Raw genomic sequence first — 13,540 nt, forward strand, 5'->3', positions numbered from 1 at the left:
GGTTACTACGCTATATCATAAACAATAAAACGCAAACTTGAACAGAAACAACCAAAATTTGATTCCAAGATCGTTCATTTCATAGGCAGCGTTGAAGGAAGAATTGAATTTGAATAGTGAATTGAGAATGGGAAGAGGAAAATTCAAGAGCAAACCCACCGGTCGCCGCCAGTTCTCCACCCAGGAAGACCTCCGTAAGCCCCTCCTTGTTTCATTATCCTCCTTTTTTTTTTTCTTTCTTTCATCACCTTTATGCTATATCTATTCACTTTTTTGTCGCAAAATTTGTGAAAATAAGCTGAAAATAATTTATGAACATGGTCATGAGTTTTAAAAGTTGAAATAGAAGTGAATTAGGACCTTAGAGAACACTAGAAATTATATAGTGCAGAATGGATTTTAACATGTTTGGTTGCTCTAGAATAGAAATGATTATTCTTTTTTAAAGTGATTCTACTTGAAGTTATGATTTGTAGTTTTAAGTCTTAAAGTGATTTTCACACTTTTATGACATGTTTGTTTCCATGGTGAAAAACCAACAGACGCGCGTCTGGCCCAGAAGCTACAAAGTGTAGCTTCTTTTTCACGGTGGGATAGCCTTGAAATGCGCAAATAGAAATTTGGACGCATACCCTAACATACGCTTAATTTATCCAAACATAAACCACTTTACATTCAACTCACTTTTAGGCCGGAACAATTTTACAAGATCAATTTACTCAAAATTAATTTTTGTAGAGTCAAACACACGCATACTCAGCATACTCAGTTTGTGGTGGAGTGGAAAAGAAAACTGTAATATGTTTAGATTGGCACACTTTTCTGTATGTGGTTTCAGTGAATTTCCTATTTAGGCTTCTAAGAAGGAGAAACTGGACTCTTTTGTTAGGCTATTTAACTTATAGATGCATGTGTCTTGCTCATGGGTTTAGTATAAATATGAGAAAAGAGAATAATCCTTAAACATACTGTTTTGTTTATACAATCATACAACTTATGTTACGAATTGTATAACCGTTTCAAAGTTAGACTATATTGGAAAGAAATGGCCTCGATTATTGATATGCGAATGAGATATCAGACAGGGAATTGACACCAGAGCTATTTAACCAGTTCTAGAAAGTGATAGTATTGTCGATCACAGATTCCCATAAACGATGGCTTGTTTAGAATCTACGACGCTATAATGCTTTAATCCCACTAAATAGTACATTATGGAACTATAGTGGTTCGTTCGAATTCTGGTACATTGCAGCGCTATAGCATCCCTATAGCTGCTCATTGACGATAATGATGATAATAGATCCTACAACTTCTAGTTTATACATGTTAGAAGGTTTGACAAAGGGAAATGTGGGGAGGACTTTCTGTAATGCCTGTATTTGTTCAACCCTGTTGGATTATTTCAGTTCAAAACTAGCTGTTTTATTTTCTACTTCTAGTATCCCTAGAGTTTTCAAGTTGCTACAACTGGCAATTCAGTATTTGTTATTGTATTTTAATTTCTACTTAGCACTCACCATAGGTCTGATCTAATATTCCATTGTTATGTAGAGGAATTAGTTAAATGATAACCCAATTCTAAGAATCTCTGAAAACTTAATGTTTCTTTTGATTGTTTGCAGTTGCTGGAACCACTAGCCGTCCTCGAACTTTTAGACAGGTTTCCTTCAGCCTCCTTTTGCTCCTCTTTCCTGAAGCACGCGTGTGATCACTCACACAGTAGATGTTTTTGCTTATATTATCTATAATGACAATTATCGACGCGTTTTAAATTGTTTTACATTTTGTTTACATTTGTTACTTTATTTTACATGATCATTCTCTCTACAACCTTATCAGAAAGAAGCTGAGCACGAAGAGGAACCTGAGGAAGTATCCGGGGATGAATCTGGAGAACAATCTGATGAAGAAACTAGAGTTAGTATCTCACAATCTTCGCACTTTTTTGAAAAAAAACAATTACATACTATTTTTATTTTTTTCTATGGTCTAATTGACTTAGTTTTGCTGCTACTTAATGTATACAGAAGAAAAAAGGAACTCAAGGGATCATTGAGATTGAAAATCCTAACTTGGTAAAGCCAAAGAACTTGAAAGCTAGAGATGTTGATGTGAGTTCAACTTTTCATTTTCGGTCACTTCATAGACATTTTCATAGGATTTTGGAAGAATAATGTTAGTTTCCGCACGTTTGCAGGTTGAAAAGACAACGGAACTTTCAAGGCGTGAAAGGTTTGCTACTTTTAGTTGATTCTTTAAAAGGTTATACAAATACAATAGTTCTCTTAAAAGAGGCTATTGCTTCTGATCTGAATATCTTCAAATTTTCGCTCGGGTTTGTAGAGAGGAGATAGAGAAACAGAAAGCTCATGAACGCTATATGAGGCTGCAAGAGCAAGGAAAAACAGATCAATCAAAGAAAGATTTAGGTACCAGTAATAACTTTTGAGCATAAGCTGAATAAGTTTAATGAAAACCAACGCGCTTTGCTGAGAAACGTTTTCGTTCAATGACTAATGTTTATATCTATGTTGAATTGTTATGCAGAACGATTAGCTCTTATTCGTCAACAAAGAGCAGATGCTGCTAAAAAGAGAAATGAAGAGAAAGCTGGTAAGTTCTAAAGTACTGTCTGTTCTGCTTGTTCTATTGAGACATTCAAAAGCTTGAAACTGATTATTCAGTAAATATGTTTCAGCCAAAGAGCTGAAGAAGGCTGAAGTGAAGAAGGCTGAAGTACGCAAGTGAATGTCGTGCGCGGCCTAACGTTATTCCAATTGATAGGATGAATGTTTACTGTCACTACTCATAAATGTTGTATCCATTGATGTTTATAATGGATCTTACAGTGATCCTATTCCATGTTGGTAATTTGTAATGCAGTTATTCCAGAATCATGTGACTTGAAATCTTAATTAAATAAACACTTTTGTCTAAAAAATATTCCATAATCCTTTATCTGAGTAGATTTTGCTATGTTCGAACTTCTACGACTACTTATCTAAAACATTATCATGTGAAATAACATGATCCAACAAATAACAACAATCTGTCAATAACTCTTTCTTCCAATAGAAGAAATGAAGCCTTTCACACCCCAATCTTTTATCACATCCTAAACAAGCACTATTTCAATGAATTCAATGGAGCGCGTTGTGTATCTTTTTGGCCGCTTCGAGATCAGCGCACATGACAGACGATTCTCCGTGAAAGCTGTGGTACAAGAGAACCTAAAACAAATAGAAATATTTGTATGAAAACGTACCTAAATTCATATTTTTAGAAACAATTCATAAAAAAAGATAAAATTTTCAATTTATTTAAAATTTAATTTTTTTTAATTGGAATTATGCTGTAGAAAGATAATTTTATTTTTATTTTTAACTAATCAAAAATTGTAATTAATTGTGTATAAGACTACCTGTTATTATATTTGTGGTTACTTAAGAATTTTTCCTACAATAAAAACTTGTTTTATTTTTGCCAATCACTTGTGCTCACAATTAGTTGAAGTTTTCATTATATTCCTTGATCTAAGTTTTGTTTCATTACTTCATCTCGAAGGTGGACATTTTTTCTCATGTGCTCCAGCTTATAGGAGAAGACATTAGATGATAATCAGCCTATGTAATTGTTCTGAACTTGACAGATAGTTTCATATTGCTTTGAATGATATAACTAATTTATATACAACACTCATTCATATCAATCCGACGAGACATTTTTTTAAAAGATAAAGTCGTGAGAGTTATCGCATCCAAAATAAACAATATCTCATAGTTGCAATGACGTAGATTTGAGGTTGACTAAAATATTAATGCTATTTGTAGAAACTCGAAATTCAGACCTTATCCCTTAACCTCCAGTGAGGAGATAATTATTTCCGGCTGATCAAGATAATTCCATATTAATTGAAAATAGAAGTTAAAAATAATTTATATAAAACACCACCCGTACACCTCAATCCAAAGAAATGTCTTTTTCATAAAACAAAGTTGTGAAAAATCTCTAGACCTAATTAGTTGCTTGCTATAATAATTTAATTAGTTTATACTTTGTTATAACGGTTTCCTATTTTAACTATGGATAGTTAGAATAATTTGCACTCAATTAAAATCTTTATTATAAATAAACCTAATCTATGTATAAAAAAAAAATAAAAAAAAAAAGATATTTAAGTTTGAGTGGTAAACAAGCTCTTACTCAAATTTTGGATCCGTTTATTTTGGTTTTTTTTTTAAAAATAATCTTTATAGTTCCAAAGAAACTTTTTATAAAAATTTCAAATAAAGAATTTGTTTGAATAATTATTTTTAAAATGTGATTTTAGACACTTTATTTATTTATAGAAAAAAATTGAATATCAAAATTTTAAAAAATCACTTAATTTTGAAGCTATTTCAAATAGATTTTCATAAAAATCATTTTGGAAATACAATTTTTTTTTTTAAAATTATGATTTTGACTAAATTTTGATCTTAATGTATATTTATGTTACGGGATGTCAAAATTAATGTTTTATTTTTTTAAAAAAAAATAAAGTTGTAATATTTTAAAAAACAATTTTAAAAAATATAAAAACCTAGCCTCCCTCTATCATTGAATTCATTGACAAATAATGACTACGAGGATATTCAATTCCCTCTCTGTCTCTCAATCATGAGAGTAACATAAACTATAAAACCCATACAAAAATAAAATAAAATGAAACGTTCATATTTTATTCTTAAGTTATTATTATGAGACTTTTATATAACAATCATATTGAAATTAGAATTATTCTTTTTAATATTATCATTTTTTAACACCTACCTAATGACAGAGACTCATTCTCTAGGTCGTCTTCATCTCTACTTTGTATTTTGTAAAGCATTACAAATACATTTTTTAATAATAGAAAAAGTACGAATAATATAATAATGCATAGAAATTAAATTAATCACACGATCTAATATCTTTACCACTAACAATGATACGTATGTCACGATCAATATTAGGATTTGAGAAATCTACTTCAGAATTATTCAACTTTTTACATTAAATGTTTCATCAATATTATCCCTTAAATTCAAAGCATTTTAAATATTGACCAAAACATAAAATCACTTATTTAAACATGAAACAAAAGTATTTTTAATCCTAAAAATATTGATAAATAGTATAGAGTGTTATTAATCTTATATAGTATACATATATCCTGATTTCAATGAAGTTGCAAATAGATGAAATTAATTCAAAAAAAATTTGATAAAAATATGAGATGATCCTTTCATGCTAGAAAATGTTCTAAATGATGTGTTTAGAAACATGAATATTTCTCACAAAAGTATCAATCAATAGAGAAAGTGTCTCATACATGTACTTAATCACAACTTACACACAAGTAGTTTTGTATTATTTAAAGGTTTTGGTTTTTCTCATAAAAATTAATAGGTTTGACCCCATCCATTTATTTGCTAACATTTTTTGAACAAAGTTAAAAAAATGGCCACTTGGGTTAGTGTTCACATTACAAGTTACAAGTTACAACAAAAAAGATATCCAACATGTTCCACTTGAGTGGCTTCAATTTTCTTAGAATATACTTTGTCTTTGTCAACATAGCCATCCTATAAGGACATTACATAAAGTCAATGTTCCAATTTTCTTTCCTCAATTACCAACTTTTTATGATATAAATAAAAATAAGATAGTTTAATTAAAATATGATAGGGGTGGATAAATTTTATCCGCCCGATTCAAACCGACAGATTCTTTGATTATTTTGTACAATCAAATCGGATTGGATTGTGTGTCGAATTGATTATTTTAGATACGTCAAAAACTGAACCCGACCGAACTCTATCAATATTTATTTTTATTATTATAAGACTAAAATATTATAAAAATAAAATTCACAATATTGTCAGATTATTATCATTTTTATATTTAACGATAATATTGTATTATCACAATAATATAATAATATGCACTATAAAATTTTGAATATTATTTATTTTGTAGTTCGAAGTGTGATAATAACCAAAATAGTTTCAATAATATCAAAAATGTTATCACATAATAATAATCAATAATAAAAATAATTATTCTAAAATTTTATTTATATTTTTATATTAAAAAAATAAATATGTGGAATTTTATAAAAAAAATAGTCATTTTAATGAGTTTATTCCAACAAATATAAAATTGATAAAATCGACTCGACTTACCCGTTTAACCGATTTAATCGAATTCGACGAATTTTGAAAACTGATCAAAATTGGATCGTTAAAATGAAATCGCAGTTTATGTCAGCTGGTTTAAGTTTTAGGCCCGATACCGGCCTAAATTGACCGACTATCCACTTTAAAATATGTATGTCTTTATTTTTAAATATTGTGTAGAACATGAAAATTTATTATATAATTTTTTTTTGTGAAATTTTAAAGAAAAACTATATAAGTTATATTTCACTAAAAAATAATTACATCATCTATTTTCATTTTGAATAAGTGAGAACGAGACAAATAAAGTTTTTATGGACCTTTAAAATAGATTATATCTAAAATACATAAATACCATTGTTAACCCTCTCTAACTTTTTGGATTTTTTCATAACTCTGGTGGTCCCTCCTTGAAATTCAATTGAGTTAAACTTTTTAGTATTTCTTAAAGAAAAGAATAAAATTGGACCGCCTAAATGTACTATAGTCTGCCCCCTTTGCATAATTAAATTCTTTCAACAATAATAACATTAGCAAGAGATATAAATGAACTCCTAAACCTAAACACATGGTTAGATTTTTATTCAAGAGGCAAAAGGAACAATAGCATTAAAATTGGAGACATAGGCACAAGAAATCACATGGTTAGATTATTGAGTACGACAGAAATGACCTTTTCCTAAAATGTTATATAAAGAATGAAACAAAATACAAGAATAAGAAGAAAAAAAAATGTGTATTACTGAAATAATTGAATAAAATGTGTTAGATGTGTGTATGTACACCTTTATAATTTCCGCTAGATTCATTAATAAACGAGTATTAGGTATACTCAAATCCGCTTACAAAAATCAAGAGAAGGTTCGGAAAGAGAAGATTTCCCACCAACTGAAACTTATCTTAGATTTTTCACCGAATTTTTACAAAAATCGTAAAAGTTACACTTGGATAAAGAAATATTACCAACACTCAACCACTTCCAAAGTTTCAATTTTATGTTCCATACTAAATCAGAAAAGCAAGGAATAACTCCATTGAAAACGATGTCGTTACGGTGCCTCCAAATGCACCACCCAATCGCTAACCAAATTCCACAAGCTCTATCCTTACCAATTCCTACTTTCCTGCACTCCCCCAACCATGCCAGGATACGAACATAAATCGATCCATCTAAAACTACTAAAAAATCCAACCAAAGAATGATTTTCTTCCAAACCTGTTTTGAAAATTGACAGTTCTTGAACAGATGGCTTAAGTCTTCATCACCGTCGCAACAGAGAACGCAAGAGGGATCCAATAGAACACCTCTACGGATCAAAGAAACCTTAGAAGGAAGCCTGTCAATGATGCATCTCCAGCCAAACACTTTTGTACTAAACGAAACATTTGCCTTCCAACAAGCCGCAAGGCTGAGCTTGGTTAAATCCTCCAACGGAGGAACTGCCTGGATATCGAACAACGCCAAATAACCTGAACGAGAAGTATAACCAGCATCTTTATCCTTGAGCCACTCTAACACATCCACTTCAGATCTGATGGGGGCGATATCCGCAATGGTCCCACGCAAGTCCAAAAGTTTCTGCATCAAAACTTCATCAGTAGAGTTAATACCAAAACTTCCCCACAACCAATCTGTTCCTGTCCATTTTCCCATTGAATTAACATTCTCTCCTTTAACTGAACTTTCCTTATACAGTTTAGGAAAAATGTACGCAATCCTTCCAACATTCAACCATAAAGCATTCCAAAACGGAACAACTTTTCCGTCCCCAAGGCTGAAAGCGCAATTTTTTGTCAAAATATGAGAAGACAAATTTGACTCTAACTGCACAATATTAGTCCACCAAACAGATCTGGATTTCAACGATCTCCTTGTAACCCCATTATACAAATTGTTCTTCAAATCTCCGTATCTCGCCGTTAAAACTTTTGCCCAAAGCGCTTCAGATCCTTGCAACATACGCCATTTCCATTTAAAAAGAAGAGCAATGTTAAACTCTCTGAAACTCTTAAAACTCAGCCCGCCACTTTCCTTCGAAAAATAGAGGGTCTCCCATCTAACCCACGAAATCTTCCATTTGCCGTCTTTCCTTCCCCACAGAAAACTACTTTGAATTCTCTCTATCTCCTTGATGACACGACATGGTGCTTTGAAAAAAGACAGCTGAAAGATTGCAGGACTTGAAGGCACCGAATTAATCAAAGTGATACGCCCACCTATGGATAAAATCCTACCTTTCCAAGACCCTAGCCTGTCCTTCAGCTTCTTCAAAAGAGGCTCCCACCAAGACACCGATTTGTAGTTATCTCCCAACCTAAAGCCCAGAAAGTCAAAAGCCTTTTCCCGAATCCTGCATCTTAAGAAGTTTGTTGCAGCAAAAAATAAAATGGTTGTTCAAGTTTAGACCAATAAGACGACTCTTATGGTAATTAAATCCCAGCCCCGAGACCATTTCAAAGCCTCGTAACACTGCCTTGAGAAGTTTGTTGCCAATCGTTGTTTCCTATCAGCAGTGTATACGTCGCATTGGCCTTCTATGCTGAAAGGAGACAGAACCTGCACTTCTATATCTTTCCTTATCATCGCGCTTAAGCCTTCTCCGATAATAACAAAAAGAAAAGGTGATAGGGGATCTCCCTGTCTCAGCCCTCTACAAACCTTGAAGTCTTTCGAAGGACTGCCATTGATAATCACCGACATCCAACTGGAGAAAACCAAAGCTTCCATCCAAGCTAGCCAGCGAGCGCCAAACCCCATGGTCTTGAGCATATTCGTGAGAAAGCTTCAGCTGAATCTATCATTTGCCTTTTCGAAGTCGACCTTAAACAATAAGCAACCCTTCTTCTCTTTTACAACATAGTCTAATGTCTCATTTGCCACCAGAACACCGTCCAAAAGATTCCTCCCTGGGACGAAAGCACTTTGAGACTCCAAAATCACCGACCCTAAAACCCTCTTCAACTTAGCTGCCAGCAGTTTGGCTAATGCTTTATAAAGAAAACTAACCAAGCATGCGGGCCTGTAGTCGTCAAGCCTACAAGGGCACTCCTTCTTTGGAATCAGAGTGATAAAAGAAGAAACAATAGCCTTAGATAGGATACAGTACTCATAAAAATCATTGAAAAAAGAGATAAAGTCGGCCTTCATGAAACTCCAACATCTTCTTATAAAGAAAAAATTATAGCCATCCGGTCCCGGGCTTTTCGACCCTTCACACCCCCACACTGTATCTTTGATTTCCTCTTCATAAAATTGATCTTCCAATCCCTTCTTGTCATCTTCTGAGATAGAGTTGAAAAGAGAACCTGCAATAGAAGGGTGTTCTAATTCTGGCTCTAAAAATGTTTCCTCAAAGTGTCGCCTTACTTCTTCTTTGATCGCACTAACCTCCTTGATTTCACCCGCTTCTGTCACAATACTGCCTATAAAATTCCTCCTCCTCCTAGCTTTCATAATGTTATGGAAGTACTTGTTGTTCATATCCCCTTCTCGATCCCACTTCACCCTGGATTTCTGATGCAACATATTTTCCTTAACCTTCATATTCAACCACATCTTCCTTGTATCTTCACTCCTGACTTTCGCTAAATCCTTTATTTCATCCTCCTGACAGTTGATCAGCAAGTTATCTACCTCATTTATCCTTTTCTTGTCTTCTTCAATGACTAAATCGATCCTTCCGAACACCTCGTTGTTCCACTTCCTGAGACTAACTTTCAACAAATGCAACTTTTCTTTTAAAACAAAATCTCCACGTCCCTCTACCCTCAGCTTCCTCCACCCCCTTCCACGAAAGGCATAAACAATTTATCTTTGAACCACATGTTATTAACCATAAACGGTTTCGGCCCCCAATTCTCCTTGTTGCTAACTGTCCAAATGGGACAGTGATCTGATAATTTCTGTTTGATGTTAGTATGTTCTAGGAGCCTAATTCGAAGTTGCATGATATTATTATTTTTGGGGTTAAATATACAAAATCCCCCTATAATATAGGCGAAATCCGCTTTTCTCCCCTACAAAAAAAAATTTAAACACCCCATTGAAATATAAAAATACTATGTCTTTTGCCCCCTAAGTGTAAAGTTTATCCCCCTATAATATTTTTTTGTTTGATGTTTTCCTCCCAGATTTGGTGTTTAATTTGCACGCTTAGGGGGGTAATCTAAATATATATATATATATATATATATATATATATATATATATATATATATATATATATATATATATATATATATATATATATATATATATATATATATATATATATATATATATATATATATTACGGGGGGAAAGTAAAAACAAAAATATTACGAGGGGGGTAAATCAAATTTCGCCTATATTGCAGGGGTGAAAAATGATATTAACCCTTTTTTTTTAATATTTATCATCAAATTATATTTATATTTAAATTGTTTAAAATCAAACACACTAAAGAATAATAGTAATTAATAGGGGTGTTGCGGTGCAGTTTTGACTTAAAAAATCATCCAAACCATAAGAGAAAAAAGTGTGCGCTTCGGTTTGGTTTGGTTAGCTTTTAGAAATAAAACTGAACCAAACCAAACCAATGTGGTTTGGATTAGTTCGATTGGTTCGGTTTTTTTACAAAAATTTATTGAACCATACATACACATATAGATGACAACATAACTTTGTATTTAGTCATTTATGTGTTATCAATTAACAATGAAATTCATCATATTTGGATAACAACTTTCCATTTAATATAAAAAATAAGATTAGATAAAAGTGGAATAAAAAAACTTAAAATAGTAGCATAAAAGAATATCAAAAAATATTATAATGAAATAGAAAAAAAAAAGGAGATGAAAAAGAAAGAGCAGAAGAGAGGAGATATTATATAAGAAAATGAACATAAAAAACATGATTGAAAGAGAGAACAATAGAATAAAAATAATAAGATGAAAAAGAAAAAACTTAAGATATGAAAGATTAGAAAAGAAGAGGTGATATGTACTTGGAAAAGAAGATGAGAAGAATGTACAATATCGTTAGGAGATATTTGAGAAGACTTAAACTGAAATCTTAAGTGTAAGGAAGAGAAAATCATTTGTAATAGTAAGATTAAGGCATAATAGATTTCAGTTTGGGTTGGATATAGGTTAAGTGAAATTTGGGGGTTGTAACATAATGCAGTTTGGTTCGGTTTGTAAAATTCAAACCGCAAACCGAACCGAACTGCGCGGTTTGTTAATAAATAGCCCAAACACATCCGAACCAAATGAGATTTTTGGCAGTTTCGGTTTGGTTTGGTTTAGTTTGCAATTTTTTATTGGGCCGGTTTGGTTTTGAACACCCCTAGTAACTAACATTAAACAGTTTCAAACAAAATTAACTGACCAACTAAATGCAAGTAAAGTCTCAACAACAAAAAATAAGATAAAGAAAAAAACACGTATTAATCCAATTCAATTTACAATGATCTATTATAAGAGAGAGAATTTTTTTTATCACTACAATTCAAACTTTTCAATGAGAGATTGTGAGAATTAGGTCTAACTTTAGTGGGTCGAAGAATAGCTTCTGGTTCGACAGAGATTGTGTCGAAGACCTACATACTGTAGTCGAAGTGTCTTCTAGTAAGTGGGTGTCGAAATGCTAGGGTTGTTAGTATTTCGAATTGGGTCTGTTTGTTATGTCCAATTGTTTAAATTAACTTATACCCTAAGTTGGCTTGTAATGGGTATTTGTGAAAAATCTCAATAGTTTAGTATGTTAGGTTTATTTTAAATACCATACTAGTCTCTTATCATTGCATACCGCAAATCCTAATTTAGGGTGAGAGGGTTATTTGTTATTCTTGTAACCTGTAATCTTGATTGAAAGAGAAAGTAAACAATAGCAGTTATAACCAATCCATGTTGTTCTTCTTGTTTATCATCTTTTCTACCCTTGTGTGTTTCTTGATCACAAAGAAACAACTTATCCTTTGTTCATCGAGGCATCCTTTTCACAACAAATTGGTGCAGTGAGCGTGGAGAAGATGCCTTTAACAAAGTATGAGATTGAAAAGTTCACCGGAGTGAACGATTTCGGTTTGTGACACTTGAAGATGAAAGCCATACTAGTGCAACAGGGTTGTTTGGAAGCATTGAAGGAAGCGGAAACTATGGATGTTGCGTTAACGGAAAAAGAAAAGACGACCATGATAGAGAAAGCTCACAATGCAATTTTGTTAAGCCTTGATGATAAAGTTCTTCGACATGTATCAAAGGAGACGACGTTATCAGGGTTATGGGTGAAACTTGAAAGTTTGTACATGACCAAATCTCTGGTGAATCGACTCTACCTGAAGCAAGCTTTGTAATCATTCAAGATGATTGAAGACAAAGTACTGGCTGAGCAGTTGGATATGTTCAACAAGCTGATTCTTGATCTTGAAAATATTAATGTGAAGATCTATGATGAAGATCAAACTCTGTTACTGTTGTGTGCTTTGCCTCGATCACATGTTCACTTCAAAGAAACTCTCTTGTATGGAAGGGAGTCCCTGATCTTTGAAGAAGTTCAATCGGCCCTGTATTCTAAGGACTTGGAACATAACTTAACTTATGTTCCAAGTTATTGGTCATATACAATGATTCCAACTTAACTCATATGTTTGATGCAATCTTCTCCCTTGCAACTCCTCTAAAATAATTTTTAAGATACAAGTTAATGATACTCCTGATCTTATTCACCATCTCGGTGTTCTCCATTAGTGTTAGATTTACCGACATTAATGCATCATCTTCCAATGCTTCCACGCACTTTTGTTAAATCGAGATTACTTGAATATTTAATTTTCATAACCCATGATGTCCACCTATAAATTTAAATCCTTTGTTCCACGATATGCGCCGCTTGTTTGAAATGAAATCAAACAAATCAAAAACTACGATGTGTGTGACAAACAATAATGACAACCAATATTAAATAGTCTCGAGAAAAACTAATCTACTTACTAAGTGCAAACAAAACCACAATAACAAGAACAAGATAAAAAGCAAGAACACACATAAATTATTCATCAAGTTTATTCCAAAAAGATCTACTTTGAAGATGAGGATAGTTCTCATATCAGCTACAAACCAAAAGTCTTCAATGAGACATTACAAACAAATTACAAGAAAATAGATCTTCAAATTTATAAAACATATAATATTTTCTACGTAATTTATGATTCAATCTCTTTTCCAATCACACATATTCTCAACGTGTTAAGAAGAGTTTCCAAAAGTTTAGAACACAACCAAAGATTACTCAATCCGTAGAATGATGAACCCTACAAATTCTCTCTTTGTTTCTCTTTAAGTTTGTATTC

At 32.4% G+C, this 13,540-nt stretch overlaps 1 protein-coding gene across 1 annotated transcript; it reads left to right on the top strand.

The window, feature by feature from the left end:
- Positions 1–2,944, top strand: LOC131641517 (uncharacterized). Its single transcript, XM_058911823.1, has 8 exons — positions 1–194; positions 1,626–1,663; positions 1,843–1,920; positions 2,031–2,114; positions 2,201–2,235; positions 2,347–2,432; positions 2,551–2,616; positions 2,702–2,944. Exons 1-8 carry the CDS (start codon positions 128–130, stop codon positions 2,749–2,751), a joined length of 504 nt encoding a protein of 167 aa, XP_058767806.1. The 5' UTR covers positions 1–127; the 3' UTR covers positions 2,752–2,944.
- The last annotated feature ends 10,596 nt before the right edge of the window (positions 2,945–13,540 follow it).

This window comes from Vicia villosa, unplaced genomic scaffold (genome assembly GCF_029867415.1).
Source record: "Vicia villosa cultivar HV-30 ecotype Madison, WI unplaced genomic scaffold, Vvil1.0 ctg.003798F_1_1, whole genome shotgun sequence".
NCBI classification, from domain to species: domain Eukaryota; kingdom Viridiplantae; phylum Streptophyta; class Magnoliopsida; order Fabales; family Fabaceae; genus Vicia; species Vicia villosa.

What these genes read in the sequence shown, in the direction of transcription:
- LOC131641517 (XM_058911823.1), top strand. Translation starts at nt 128, where the DNA reads ATGGGAAGAGGAAAATTCAAGAGCAAACCCACCGGTCGCCGCCAGTTC. An exon ending in TCAATCAAAGAAAGATTTAG is followed by an intron (nt 2,433 to 2,550) that starts GTACCAGTAATA and finishes ATTGTTATGCAG; the next exon opens with AACGATTAGCTCTTATTCGT. An exon ending in GAGAAATGAAGAGAAAGCTG is followed by an intron (nt 2,617 to 2,701) that starts GTAAGTTCTAAA and finishes AATATGTTTCAG; the next exon opens with CCAAAGAGCTGAAGAAGGCT.